This window comes from Rhinopithecus bieti, unplaced genomic scaffold (genome assembly GCF_001698545.2).
Source record: "Rhinopithecus bieti isolate Rb0 unplaced genomic scaffold, ASM169854v2 scaffold_21531, whole genome shotgun sequence".
In the NCBI taxonomy this organism is placed as follows: Eukaryota; Metazoa; Chordata; class Mammalia; order Primates; family Cercopithecidae; genus Rhinopithecus; species Rhinopithecus bieti.
The window spans coordinates 147,471-162,681 of record NW_016810386.1 but is presented as its reverse complement, the minus strand read 5'-3'; the positions used below and the strand labels follow the sequence as shown (position 1 = coordinate 162,681).

The window sequence follows — 15,211 nt, the reverse complement described above, 5'->3', positions numbered from 1 at the left end:
TTTTTTTTTTTTTTTTTTTTTGGAAACCGAGTATTATTCTGTTGCCTAAGCTGGAGTGCAGTGGCATGATCGTATTTCTTTAGCCTCAAACTCGTGCCCTCCAGTGATCCTCCTGCCTTTGCCTCCTGAGTAGCTGGAACTGATTCCTATTATTCACAGATTCTGTATTTGCAAATTTGTCTACTTGATAAAATTCTAACTCCAAAAACAATACTCATGGTACTTTTGCGGTTATTCATGGACATGTGCAAAGTGGCAAAAAATGAGTCATTCCCTATATTCCTTTTTTTTTTTTTTTTTTTTGGGATGGAGTTTCCTCTTTCGCCCCGGCTGGGGGGCAGTGGCGGGATCTCGGCTTACTGCAAGCTCCTCCTCCCGGGTTCACGCCATTCTCCTGCCTCAGCCTCCCGAGTAGCTGGGACTACAGGCGCCCGCCACTGCGCCCGGCTAATTTTTTGTATTTTAGTAGAGACGGGGTTTACACCATGGTCTCGATCTCCTGACCTTGTGATCCGCCCGTCTCGGCCTCCCAAAGTGCTGGGATTACAGGCGTGAGCCACCGCGCCCGGCCTATTCCCTATATTCCTAGCTGAAGTCAAACAAGGTGACGCTGTTTCTTCTTGCATCAGCTCTCATAGTATAAACAATTGGCCTCTTTGCGGTCTTGTTAGTATAACCACATTTTTTTGCATTTTTCTCCTTTTTGTTGGTGATTTTGCTATTTAAAAATGACTCCCAGGTGTAGTACAAAGTGCTATCTTGTGTTCTAAGTGCAAGAAGGTTGTGATGTGCATTATGGAGGAAATACATGTGTTAGATAAGTTTCATTCAGGCATGAGTTACAGTGCTATTGACTGTGATACGTAGTTTAGTGTTAATATATATTAAATGAGATCTTTTTTTTTTTTTTGGAGACAGAGTCTCGCTCTGTTGCTCAGGCTGGAGTGCAGTGGCGCAATCTCAGCTCACTACAACTTCCACCTCCACCTCCTGGGTTCAAGCGGTTCGGGTAGCTGGGACTACAGGTGCGCACCACCACGCCTGGCTAATTTTTGTAATTTTAGTAGAGACGGGCTTTCACCATGTTGGCCAGGCTGGTCTTGAACTTCTGACTTCAGGTGATCCGCCCACCTCGGCCTCCCAAAGTGATTACAGGTGTGAGCCACTACGCCTGGCCTGTTTACTGTTTATTTTTAGTTGTTCTTGCTCTATTTTAGATTTTGGACTGATAATTTAGAATCTAGAATCTTTAGAATATAAGTGAACCAGTGAACAGAGAAGTAGTATGAAGTTCTGGCTGAGTGCAGTGGCTCACACCTGTAATTCTAGGACTTTCGGAGGCTGAGGTGGGTGGATCACATGAGGCCTGGAGTTGAAGACCAGCCTGGCCAACATGGTGAAAGCCCATGTGTACTAAAAATACAAAAATTTGTCGGGCGTGGTGGCAGGCGCCTGTCATCCCAGCCATTCGGGAGGCTGAATCGCTTGAACCCAGGGGTCAGAGGTTGCAGGGAGCTGAGATTGTGCCAAAGCCCTCCAGCCTGGTTGACAGAGTGAGACCCTACCCCCTCCCCCCCATAAAAAAGATTGGGGACCAGCTCCTCCCTTTCCTCCTTTGAAAGGTCTCTCAATATTTAGATTATCAGGTTTGAGAGTGGGGCTGGGAAGAGAATCAGGACTTTGAGACCGTGAGTAACGAGCATTTTGTGAGGTTAGGCGAACCGCAGTAATAAGGGATAGGAACTACTACTACTAGCTAAATCAAAATCTGGTGCCTATTTTCCTTTTCAACCTGCCAGACCCACAGCTTGTATTAAATCACATGAATTGCCAGAAACCTTTGAGGAATGATGGCCCTTACCTTTTAGAGATATAAATTAATCCTATCATATGTTCTCTCCATTAGCTGAGTGGCTTCAGTTGTGAAAGGTGGGAAGACGTTTTGTTAATGTTTTCCAAGTGTAATGGTAACTCTAGAGCTAGACTCTTAAGACTTGTGGGTTCTTTTTTTTTTTTTTTTTTTTTTTTGAGACAGTTCTTACTCTGTCACCCTGGCTAGAATTGGAGTGCGGTGGTGCAATCGCAGCTCACCACAACCTCCACCTCCTGGGCTCAAGCAATCCTCCCAGCTTAGCCTCCCACATAGCTGTGACTATAGGCGTGCGCTGCCAAACCTGGCTAATTTTTGTATTTTTTGTAGAGACTGCATTTTACCATGTTGCCCAGCCTGGTCTTGAACTCCTGGGCTCAAGGGATCTGCCTGCCTTGTCCTCCTAAAGTGCTGGGATTATAGGCATGAGCCCCTGCACCCAGCTCTTGTCTGTTCTTATTCTTCAATTTCTGTATGCCCATATTGGGGTACTGTCAAAGAGGAACAGAGCTGGACATTTGTTGAAGGCAGCAAGACAGATTTTATCAGATTACTGCAGTATAGGAGAGAAACTCCAACATAAACTGAGCTCAGCTCCACTGAAACACAACAGATGGAAAGATTTTTAAATATTGGGGTGTTCTAAAGGAAAAGTACATAAGATGTTTGGGGGAGGCAAGGAATTGTCACTATGATTAGCCATCTTGTTTGCTCATTGGCACTTGTCAAAATTAGGCTCCTACTCTCCCACAGACTGGGAGACAGGGACCATATCTTTTCTTTCTTGGTTACTACATTTACAGGCCCAAAGAAAGACTTCTAGGTTTTAGAATATTTACATCTGACGGGACAGAGAAAGGATTAATAACGGCAAATTTTCTAAAATGCTATAAGAAAAGTGAAGATAGGGGCCTGTAGTCAAGTTTTTCTGGAACAAAGAGTAAATTCTTTTGGTAGAATTGAACTTTCTCAGGCAGGTGTTTTAAGGGGGGTTCTGGGGTCATTCTAGGGACACATCCTTGGCCTGACAAAAGCCATTGGTCAAGAATTTGGTCAGTTGGTACGAGGGGAGTTGAATGGCGTTGTTTGTGCTACAAATGGAGTTTATAGTTCTCAGTGGCTGGATACATTTTATACAGAATTTCATGACCCTAGGCATTTTGAGGGATGATGAGACTGGAGTTTGTTTAATCTAGTCTTGGGAAGAGGAAAAGAACTTTCAGTGAAAGAAGGGAACAGGGAGGCTGGGTGCGGTGGCTCACGCCTGTAATCCTGGCGCTTTGGGAGGCCAAGGCGGGTGGATCAGCCGAGGTCAGGAGTTCGAGACCAGCCTGGCCAACATGGGGAAACCCCGTCTCTACTAAAAATACAAAGATTAGCCGGGCGTGGTGGCGCATGCCTGTAATCCCGGCTACTCTGGAGGCTGAGGTAGGAGAATCGCTTGAACCCAGGGGCGGAGGTTGCAGTGAGTCTAGATCGTGCCACTTCACTTCAGCCTGGGAAGAAGTGAAACTCAGTCCCAAAGAACACAAGGGAACAGGGAAAGCAATATTCTTGGAGAATAAAAAGGGGTCGGGGGAACAGGGAAAGCAATATTCTTAGAGCCCAAAGTGAAGAAAGAGAACAGGGAAGGAGGCAGGAAGCTTACTTTCAGGGCATGAGAAGTAGTCCAGGATTTTATTTTGTGATTTAAGTCCAAGAGGAATGGTATGGACCAGAGTAGTCAAGAGGAAGGCATGAGATCTCTGTTAACTGGAAATATTTGAGAAAGCTTTTTGGAAGAGGTAGAACCTGAGATGAGCCTTGAGGGATGATGAGTAGACTTTTCTTAGTTTAGCATTTTATCATGGTATTTCCATGAAACCGCATCTGATTTCAACAGAAATAAATTATAATTTCATGATTCAATCATTTGCTCGAAATATTTTATTTTTCTTTCAAGATGCTGTCCAAAGCTGGTGTTTTACTCACTTTTTGACTCTTGGTTTCTTGGTTAGTTTTCAACCACATCTCTTCAGAATAGCATGTGCTAAAGATTCTCCATGTTTTTGCACAGTCAGTTCGTCTGCCTAAAATACCTTCCAGTCCCCTAACTCCTGCCCCTCCATACATAGCCCTCAGGGTAATTGTTAATCATTCAAAACCCAGATGAAATAACACCCTTTCTTTGCTCCCACAGTACAGTACTTCGTAATTTTCCTCTATTATAACTCTTATTCTGGTTGTTATAGTTAGTTTGTACTCTCAGTCCCTAGTTCAGCCTCTGGTCAATAGAAGGTACCTAATGTTTGGTTAATGATGCAATTAAATATAATAAGCTCTGAAATGTGTTTCCAGTGTTAAGAACTCAGCTATCTTACATGCATAGGTACAATATATGTTTTGTTAATTGAATTTGTATTTGTTCTATTGTCATTAAGAGGATCTGCACTAGTGACAACTGTACCTCTTCCTGGAGAGCAAGTACAGGTTCAGGGGGTCATCCAGACAGCTCAGTCTTCTGTAATCCACCCGCCGCATGTGCAAATGGTACAGAAATTTGAAGACTTAGTGGTCAAGAGTTGGGACTTTTAGACCCTGAGTCTTCAGATACATTGCCGTTGCTGTACCTACAATATTATAAACCAAGATAAAGTTGTCTTATAAATTAGACTGCAGACCAAATCAGGCAAATAGAAAAGTTTTAGAATTTCTGGTTTCATGTATGTAATACCTAGTGAAAATAAAAGACAATTTTAGGGAAAGTTATTGCTCATGATTTAAGGAAATGAAGGACATTTTTTAAAAAGGGAAAGCACCCTTTTATCCTAGGTACTTTCTATATGCTTTATGGAGTCAGTACTTACCTACCGTATACTTTATGGAGGTCAAATAAAAGAGTTCTCTTGTTGTAGAGGAAAGTTCTTATTTGTATTTATCTACCCTCATATTAATGCCTGACAAAAGTAGGAAAGAAGGAGCCACCCTAGATTCCTCTTCTTCCTACTTTTCCCATTTTATCTTCTGATTTCTGTGAGTCCCAGAATACCTTTGGTCGTCTCTCATTTTTAGAAGCAGCTCTCCTAGAAGAAAAGCTGTATTTCTCATTTTCTTCTCCTGATTATGGCAATGTTGTCAAAACTGGAGCTGCATCTTTATGTGGTATTCACATGTGAAAGGAGGTGGCTGCATGGATATTTTAGTTTTTATATGAAAATTTTACTCTTATTTGCTGGTGCTGTTATTAAAGATAAATTATTTGATTTTAATTACAAGTAATTCCTTAGTTTTACAATTTATTTTCTTAAGTTCAATGGAAGACTTTGGAGTAAGCTTAGGGACAGACAATGTAGTTTTATGAGTTAGATTAGAAATGAAGTATTTTATGGCCAGGCACGGTGGCTCACACCTGTAATCTCAGCACTTTGGGAGGCCAAGGTGGGCAGATCACGAGATCAGGAGTTCAAGACCAGCCTGGCCAACATGATGAAACCCATCTCTACTAAAAATACAAAAATGAGCCAGGCGTAGTGGCAGGTGTCTGTACAATCCCAGCTACTTGGGAGGCTGAGGCAGGAGAATCGCTTGAACCGGGGAGGTGGGAGTTGCAGTGAGCCGAGATCGTGCCATTACACTCCAGCCTGGGTGACAAGAGCAAGACTCTGTCTCAAAAAATAAAAAAAAAGTATTTATGATGCTTGAGGAAAAGTGACAGATTTTTCTTATTTTAAATTACTGGTTATTATTTCTTAATTGTTATTTGGTTGTGACTAATTCTTTTCTATATAATGATATAGATTTAATGTGGAATATAAATGAGTAGTTATATACTAGAACTCATTTTTAAAGGAGATAACATATAAAAGAAGCGTCTCTGGAAATTTGATGTCTAAATAGTTTAGGGGAAGGCTTTCTGTAGATAGTAACTAATGTGGAGAATTGATTTCTTATGTTCCTTCTAAAGGCCTGTTTGGGTTATTTTATTTTTAATAATTAAGATGAAGTCGGCCAGGTGTGGTGGCTCGCACGTGCAATCCCAGCACTTTGGGAGGCTGAGGCGGGCAGATCATGAGGTCAGGAGTTTGAGACCAGCCTGACCAACATGGTGAAACCCCGTCTCTACTAAAAATACAAAAATTACCTGAGCATGGTGGCACGCAGCTGTAATCCCAGCTACTCAGGAGGCTGAGGCAGGAGAATCACTTGAATCCAGGAGGCAGAGGTTGCAGTGAGCCAAGATCGTGCCACTGCACTCCAGCCTGGGCGACAGAGCGAGACTCCATCTTAAAAAAAAAAAAAGAAATATTAAGGTGAAGTCGGGTATCACAATCTAACTTTGGACAAATGTTGGAAAGTTTTAATATGCTTAAAAAATTGAGGCCAGACATGGTGACTCACACCTGTAATCCCAGCACTTTGGGAGGCCTGTTTGAGCCCAGGAGTTTGACACCAGCCGGGGTAACATAATGAGACCCTGTCAGAATAAAAAATAATGAATTAGCTGGGCATGGTGGTGTGCACCTGTAATCCTAGCTACTCAGGAGGCTCAGGCTGGAAGATTGCTTGAGCCCAGGAAGGTGAGGCTGCAGTGAGCTGTCATTGCACCACTGCAGTTCAGCCGGGGTGACAGGGGGGGCCCCTTTCTCAAAAAAAAAAAAAAAAAAAAAATTAAAAAAAAAACATTGAAAACAACTTTTCTCAGTTGTAATATATTGCTATAACTTGGATATTGTATTGATGTAGTTTATAAAAATTAACATATTGTATGCATGCCAAGTGTTACATGTATTAACTTGTTTAATTGTGAAATGAGATAAAATTGAATCATACAGATTTTAAAATGGCATATATTTATACCTGCCATTGCCAGTGACCTCCACCTTGCTAAATCTAATGGTCTCTTCTCAGTCCTTATTTTATCTGACTTGTAAACAGCACTGGACATGGTTGATCATTCTTTTCTCCTCAGTATGCTGTCTTCACTAGTTTTCCAAGGACAGCTCAATCATTTGGTTCTCTTTCATCCTTACTGGTGACTCCATCTTAGTCTCATTTGCCGTTCCTCCTCTTCATCCGGTCTCTTAGTGTTCCTGAGGCTAGTCCTCAGTCTTCTTCTATTTACCCCTGTGAGCTCATCCAGTCTCATGGCTTTAAGGACTCTAAAAAGCTAGACCTCTAGAATTTATGTATCTAGCCCAGACCTCTTTCCAGACCTGCAGGCTTTGTATATGTGATGGTCGCCTCAATGTCAGCAGTTGAATATTTAACAGGTTTTTTAAAACTTAACATGTCAGGTAGATTAGTAATAAAACAACACTTTTAAGTAATGTGCATCAGTGTAGAAATAGGGTGGAGGATGAATCAGAGACTAGTCTTTTTAACTCCGGTAAAACAGTACTGCTTCTGTTTTTCTGAGAATAAAATAGACTTTATTCTCAGCTCTGGGCCTGCTATATTTGATATTACTTTAATAGGTTGGGCTTCTGGAATAAACTTTCCATTTTTCCTTTTCCTTTTGTTCCTTTCTTTTAGACCTTAGATTTAATGTACAAATGAATTTGAGTGGCAGGAGACAGATCATTTTTTTCTAAAAGTAAAAATTCAGTTGTTTCTTTTCCCACCTGCATTGTTCATCATGTTAACGCCAGTTCTTTTTTAGGTATCATCTTTATCAGAAAGTGAGGAGTCCCAGGACTCATCCGACAGCATAGGCTCCTCACAGAAAGCCCACGGGATCCTAGCACGGCGCCCATCTTACAGGTGAGTACTCTCTTGTATGACGCCCTGCATGTTCTAATAGTACCAAATGAGTTCAAGTGGTGCTGTGCAAAGTACACTAAAGAAGTTAGCACATGTCAGTGTTAAGAATGAAATTGGGTGGCCCTCGCCTATAATCTCAGCCCTTTGGGAGGCCGAGGTAGGATTGCTTGAGCCCAGGACTTCAAGACCAGCCTGGGCAACATGGCAAGACCCTGTCTCTTCAAAAAATAACAAAACTTAGCTGTACATAGGGGCGCATGCCTGTAGTCCCATCTAGTTAGAGGCTAAGGCGGAAAGATGGCTTGAGCGCAGGAGTTTGAAGTTGATCTATGATCGTGTCACTGTGCTCCAGCCTGGGTGATAGAGCAAGACCCTGTCTCCGAGAAAAAATGAAATTGGACCTTTGGCCGGACGCAGTGGCTCACGCCTGTAATCCCAGCACTTTGGGAGGCCAAGGCGGGCAAATCACCTGAGGTCAGGAGTTGGAGACCAGCCTGGCCAACATGATGAAACCGTCTCTAATAAAAATAGAAAAATTAGCTGGGTGTGGTAGTGCACACTTGTAATCCCAGCTACTCGGGAGGCTGAAGCAGGAGAATCACTTGAACCTGGGAGGCGGAGGTTGCCGTGAGCCGAGATTGCGCCACTGCACTGCAGCCTGGGCGACAGAACAAGACTCTGTCTCCAAAAAAAAGAAAAAAAAGCAAATTGGATCTTTATCTTATACCATTACACAAATCAGTGCCAAGTGGATACGAGACCTAAATGTTAAGACCTGAAACCGTAAAAATCCTAGAAGAGAACATAGGGATAAGCTCTTCGACACTGACCTTGGCAATGATTTTTTGGATATCACACCAAAAGCTCAGGCTACAAAAACAAAAATAAATAAATGGGACTACATCAAACTAAAAAAAGCTTCTGTGTAGCAAAGGAAACAAGCAACAAAATGAAAACGCAACTTACGAACTGGGAAAAAATTATTTGCAAACCACTTATCTGATAAGGGGTTAATACCCATAACTGAAGATAAAATTAGAGAACCTGAGGATACAGCTCTGAGTAGATTACCTAGAATGGAACACAGAAAGACAAATAGAAGTTAAGATAGAAGATGGAATGAGAAGGTCCAGTATACAACATACATAGGATAAAAGGAGAGAAGAGGGAAGGGCACTTCCAGCTTCTAGTCTCTCTACGAGAGAAAATGACAATGACAATGACTGCAATTTCCAGGATATGAATTTCCCAGTGTAAGAAAGCAAGGTCCCAAACAAGATAAATTAATAGAAACCTACATCTAGATGTATGTTGTGAAGAAAAACTGGAGAACACCAGGGATAAACATGAGATCTTAAAAGCTAAAAGCTTCCAAGAGAAAAGACCAGTTTTAGAAAGGAATGACCAGTAAGCTGACAACAGATTTTGAAGTACAGTATAAGACATTGAACTAAAATCCTTATTTTATTTTAAATTATTACATGTTTTTTTGAGATGGAGGTCTCACCCTGTTGCCCAGGCTGGAGTGCAGTGGTGTGATCATGGCTTACTGCAGCCTCTACCTCCTGGGTTCAGCTCCTCAGCTTCCTGAGTACCTGGGACTATAAGCATATGCCATGATGCCCACACATGCCATGAAGCCCACCTAATTTTTTTAAATTTTTGGTAGAGATGGAGTCCCACTATGTTGACCAGGCTGGTCTCAAACTCTTGGGCTCAAACGATCCTCTCACCTCAGCCTCCCTAAGTGTTGGTATTATAGGCATGAGCCACTGTACTCAGGCTCCGATATTTAAATTCAAAGAGAAAGTAACTTTTGACCTGGAATTCTGTGCCTACCTGAACAATCCTTGAGGTCAGGAGTTCGAAATGAGCCTGGCCAACATGGTGAAACCCCATCTCTACTAAAAATACAGAAATTAGCTGGGCATGGTGGCACATGCCTGTAGTCCCAGCTACTTGGGAGGCTGAGGCACAAGAATCGCTTGAACCCAGGGGGCAGAGGCTGCAGTGAGCTGAGATTGTGCCACTGCACTCCAGCCTGAGTGACAGAGTGAGATTCCATCTCAAAAAAAAAAAAAAAAAAGAAACTACTTAAGTGTATACTTCAGGAAGAAGAAAATGAAAGGAATATAAATATAAGAAAGAATGGTGAACAAAGACAATTCATTTCAGTTAGCGTTGGCTTTTTAGAACAATAGTAATAATGATTAATTTGGGTAGTTTTATGGGTTTTTGTTAAGATGGAGTCTTGCTCTGTCACCCAGGCTGGAGTGCAGTGGAGTGATCTCGGCTCACTGCAAGCTCTGCCTCCCAGGTTCACGCCAATCTCCTGCTTCAGCCTTCTGAGTAGCTGGAACTACAGGCACCCACCACCACACCTGGCTAATTTTTTGTAGTTTTTAGTAGAGACAGGGTTTCACCGTGTTAGCCAGGATGGTCTTGATCTCCTGATCTCATGATCTGCCCACCTCGGCCTCCCAAAGTGCTGGGATTACAGGCGTGAGCCACCGCGCCCAGCCTGAACCTGAGATTTCTTTATTAGGTAGGGGTCTCTCAAGGAGGCTATAACATCTGAAAAGAAACTTCTCAAAGTTAAGCTTTCTGGATTGCCACAGATTAGCAAAGATCAAATATGAATTCACTCAAAAATCATCAAACGTGCAAGGACATAAACCAGGTAACTGAGAACTGGCAGAAACAATACAGTCAAGTCAATAAATGCAGGGGAAAAAAGTATTTGATTAAATCCAGTACGTCATACATTTCGACCAAAAATGAATAAAAATGGGCTTCCCTAGCATATGTAGACTTTTAGAACTTAACTGTGTATAGTATAGATCATCATTGCCCAAATTCTAGACTGGTCACTACCTGGTGCACATGTGTAATTGGTATGAATAGCATTGCAGAGACTTTGGAAACTGAACTGACATTGGAACCCACAGAAGGCTGATCAGAACTTGTGACCTGGACACAACCAGATTGATAACTTCTAAAACAAGAATATAGGCTAGGTCTGTCGCCCATGCCTGTAATCCCAGCACTTTGGGAGGCTGAGGTGGGAGGACTGCTTGAGTACAGGAATTTAAGATGAATCTGTGTAACATAACGAGATCCCGTCTCTACAAAAAATACAAAAATTAGCTAGGTATGGTGGTATGCACCTGTAGTCCCAGCTTCAGGAGGCTGAAGGCAGAGAAGCAGGAGGTTGATGCTTCAGTGAGCCATGATTATGCCATGCACTCCAACCTGAGCGACAAAGCGAGTCCCTGTCTCAAATATACATATGCACATGCAACAAGAATATAAAACATTTTTTATAGTATTTAAACAAGACCCAGAGTCTGATAGCATAATATTGAAAGTGTCCAAAATTACTTGGTATCAAAGAACAAGGAAAAATCTCAACTTGCATGGCAAAAGACTGTTGACAGAAGCCAACTCCTAGATGATACAAATGTTGGAATTATATGACAAAGACTTTAAAGAAGCTATTATTTAACTTTTCCAACAAGTAAGTGAATTCTCTCGAAGGGTATAAACTCTCAGCCAAAAATAGAGGATGTAAAGAGAATAAAATAGAGATTTCAGAGCCAAGAAACACAGTAACAGAGATAAAACCTCACTGGATGGGTTCAATAGTAGAATGGAAGTGAGAGAAAAAACAGTCAACTTTGATGATTATTCAATGGATATTATCCAATCTGAACATAGAAAAGCGTGATTGGAAAATTGTCTAATTCTCAGGGACCTGTGAGACAATACCTAAAGATCTAAGATTTATGTCATTAGAGTCACAGAAAGAGAGGAAAAAAGTATAGTGCAGAAAAAACACTTGAAGAAATAATGGCTGAAAAATTACCAAATTTGGTGAAAGATGTAAACCTACAGGTTCAGAAATGTCAGCAAACTCTAAACAGGATAAACACAAATAAATCATTGCCCAGACTTACCATAATCAAGCTGCTGAAAACTAAAGTTAAAGAAAAATCTTATGAGTAGCCAGTGAAATGGCACATTACTTAGAACAATGTGAATAACTACAGAGTGCTCATCAGAAACTATGGAGGCGAGAAGAAAATGGAATAGCATTTTTAAAGTGCTAAAAGAAAAAAGAAGTATCTCCTGGGTTTTGGCACCCAAAATAAAAAGAAAATAAAAAAAAGATCAACCCAAAATTCTGTGTCTACTGAAAACATCCTTGAGACTTGGAGGCCAAATAAATATTCTCATGGAGGAAAACTAAGGGAAATCATTGCCAGCAGACCTGCTATAAAACAACTGCTAAGAAAATTCTTAAGAGAAAGAAACTTGAAGGTAAGGAATGAAGAAACAGCATCTGGGCAAATATAATGGACAGTTCCTCTCCTATTGAATTCCTTAAAATAGGGGTCCCCAAGCCCCAGGCCGTGGACTGGTACCTGTCTGTGGCCTGTTAGGAACCGGGTTGCACAGCAGGAGGTGAGCAGCAGGTGAGCAAGCCTTAGCACCCAAGCTCTGCCTCCTGTCAAATCAGTGGCAGCATTAGATTCTCATAGGAATGTGAACCATGTTGTGAACTGCACATGCGAGGGATCTAGGTTGCATGCTCTTCATGAGAATCTAATATCTGGTGATCTGAAGTGGAACAGTTTCATCCTGAAACCATCCCCCGACTTCCCTATCCATGGAAAAATTGTCTTCCATGAAACCGGTCCCTGGTGCCAAAAGGGTTGGGATGTAGTCCCAGCTACTTGGGGGGCTAAAGCAGTAGAATCGCTTGAACCCAGGAGGTGGAGGTTGCAGTGAGCTGAGATCGTACCACTGCACTCCAGCCTGGGTGACAGAGCGAGACTCTGTCTCAATCAATCAATCAATCAATTTGATGGCTGAAAACAAATTATGAAATTCTGATGGGGTTTTTAATATATGCAGAGGCAATATATAAAACATCTACAACATAGAGAGGGAAATGTAAACAGATCTAATATGGTGGTAAGGTTTCTACATTCCACCTGAAGTGGTAAAATACTAATTCTGTGTAGACTGTGAAAAGCTAGGTATCTGTATACCCCTAGAGCAACTACTAAAAAAAACTATGCAAAAAGATTTAGTCAAATACACAGTAGATTAAATTTTGAAAAATCTTCAAATAATCCAAAATAATTCAGGTGCAGGAACACAGAAGAATTTTAAAAACAGAATAAACAGAAAGCAAATAATAAAGTGGAAGATCAGCCAATACTGAAGATGGCCTACACTCACCAAATAAAAGGCAATTGTGAAACTATAGATCAATATGCTTCATGAATATATACACAAAAAATACTCCACAAAATATTAGCAAACTAAATCCAACAATGTATAAAAGGTATTATATGCCATGACCAAACAGGATTTATGCCTGAAATGCAAAATTGGTTTAGTAATTGAAAATCAATTAATGTCATACATCACATTAATAGAATCAAAACAAAAAACATATGATCATCTCAAGACACAGAAAGAGCATTTGACAAAAATCCAGTACCCTTTCATGATAAAACTGCTCAACAAACAAATAGAAGGCTGCTTCCTCAACTTGATAAAGAATATCTACAAAAAACCCACAACTAATGTCCTAATAAGAAAATAATGTGGAGATCCCCTCTCACCACTTCTAAACATTGCACTCAGGGAATTAGTCAATACATTAAATAAAAGGCATCCTGATTGGAAAGGACTAAATAAAACACTTTGTACATGACATTATCTTATATATACAAAATCCTAAAGAATCTATTAAAATAGAACTAATCAACAAGTTCCAGCAAGGTTGTAGGATATAAGATCAATATAACAAAAATCAACTGTATTTCCTTATATTAGCAATGACTAATCAAAAAATGAAACTTAAAAACAATTCTATTTATAATAACAAAGTATAAAAGGTTTAAAATTAAATTTATAAATTTAAATTATACTTAGATAAGAATTTAACAAAAGAAACAGAACACATATACTGGAGACCAGGCTCAGTGGCTCATGCCTGTAATCCCAACACTTTGGGAGGCCGAGGCAGGCAGTCACCTGAGGTCAGGAGTTTGAGACCAGCCTGGCCAACATGGTGAAACCCCATCTCTTCTAAAAATACAAACATTAGCCAGGCCTGGTGACTGGCACGCACCTGTAGTTCTAGCTACTCAGGATGCTGAACCGGGATAATCCCTTGAACCTGGGAGACAGAGGTTACAGTGAGCTGAGATCGCACCATTGCACTCCAGACGGGGTGACAAGAGCAAAACTCCGTCTCAAAAAAAAAAGAATACATATACTGGAAACTATAAAACCTTATTGAAAGAAATTTTAAAGGATCTAAGTAAGGCCGGGAGCAGTGGCTCACACCTGTAATTCCAGCACTTTGGGAGGTCAAGGTGGGCAGATCATGAGGTCAGGAGTATGGGACCAGCCTGGCCAATATGGTGAAACCCTATCTCTACTAAAAATACAAAAATTAGCTGGGCATGGTGGCCCGTGCCTGTAGTCCCCACTACTCAGGAGGCTGAGGCAGAAGATTGGCTTGAACCCAGGAGGCAGAGGTTGCATTGAGCTGAGATCGCACCACTGTACTCCAGCCTGGGCATGGGGGGAGACTCCATCTTAAAAAAAAAAAAAAAAGATCTAAATAAGTGAAAAGACATCTCATATTAATTGATCAGAATACTAAATATTAAGACAACCCCATTAAATGAGCAAGGGGGCTGGGCATGGTGACTCATGCATGTAATCCCAGCACTTCAGGAGGCCGAGGTGGGTGGATCACCTGAGGTTAGGAGTTCGAGACCAGCATGGCCAACATGGTGAAACCCCGTCTCTACTAAAAATAAAAATAAAAACATTAGCCAGGCATAGTGGTGGGCACTTGTAATGCCAGCTACTAGGGAGGCTGAGGCAGGAGAATCACTTGAACCAGGAGGCAGAGGTTGTAATGAGCCGAGATCGCATCACTGTGCTCCAGCTTGGGCCACATCAAAAAAAAGAAAAAAAGCAAGGGATTTGAATAAAAATTTATCCAAAGAAGATAAACAAATGACTAATAAAGCTATGAAAAAAATGTTCAACATCATTTATCATTAAGGGAATTGCAAATCAAAATTGTGAAATACTGCTTCAAACCTACTAGGATGACTCAAATAGAAAAAAAAGGGCCGGGCGCGGTGGCTCAAGCCTGTAATCCCAGCACTTTGGGAGGCCGAGGTGGGCGGATCACGAGGTCAGGAGATTGAGACCATCCTGGCTAACACGGTGAAACCCCGTCTGTACTGAAAATACAAAAAAAAAATTAGCCGGGCGTGGTGGCAGGCGCCTGTAGTCCCAGCTACTCGGGAGGCTGAGGCAGGAGAATGGTGTGAACCCGGGAGGCGGAGCTTGCAGTGAGCGGAGATCGCACCACTGCACTCCAGCCTGGGTGAGAGCAAGACTCCATCTCAAAAAAAAAAACAAACGAGCAAAAAAACATGTTTAAGACATTGATTTTATGAAACATGCCTCAAAGATGTTTCCTCTTGTTAAGTCACATTGGGGCTCTTAAAATGTTTTGAGTTATAGAACTTCAAAACTCCTGTCTGTCCTGTTCACTGC

At 41.4% G+C, this 15,211-nt stretch overlaps 1 protein-coding gene across 2 annotated transcripts in view; it reads left to right on the top strand.

Annotated features, from left to right (window-relative positions):
* The window catches only part of ATF1 (activating transcription factor 1), a 63,352-nt gene that overhangs the window by 32,114 nt on the left and 16,027 nt on the right, over positions 1-15,211 (top strand). For both annotated transcript variants that reach the window (XM_017891757.1, XM_017891756.1), the window contains one exon: positions 7,509-7,609. In XM_017891757.1, coding sequence (XP_017747246.1) covers positions 7,509-7,609 — 101 coding nt within the window. The remainder of the gene's footprint in view (positions 1-7,508; positions 7,610-15,211) is intronic.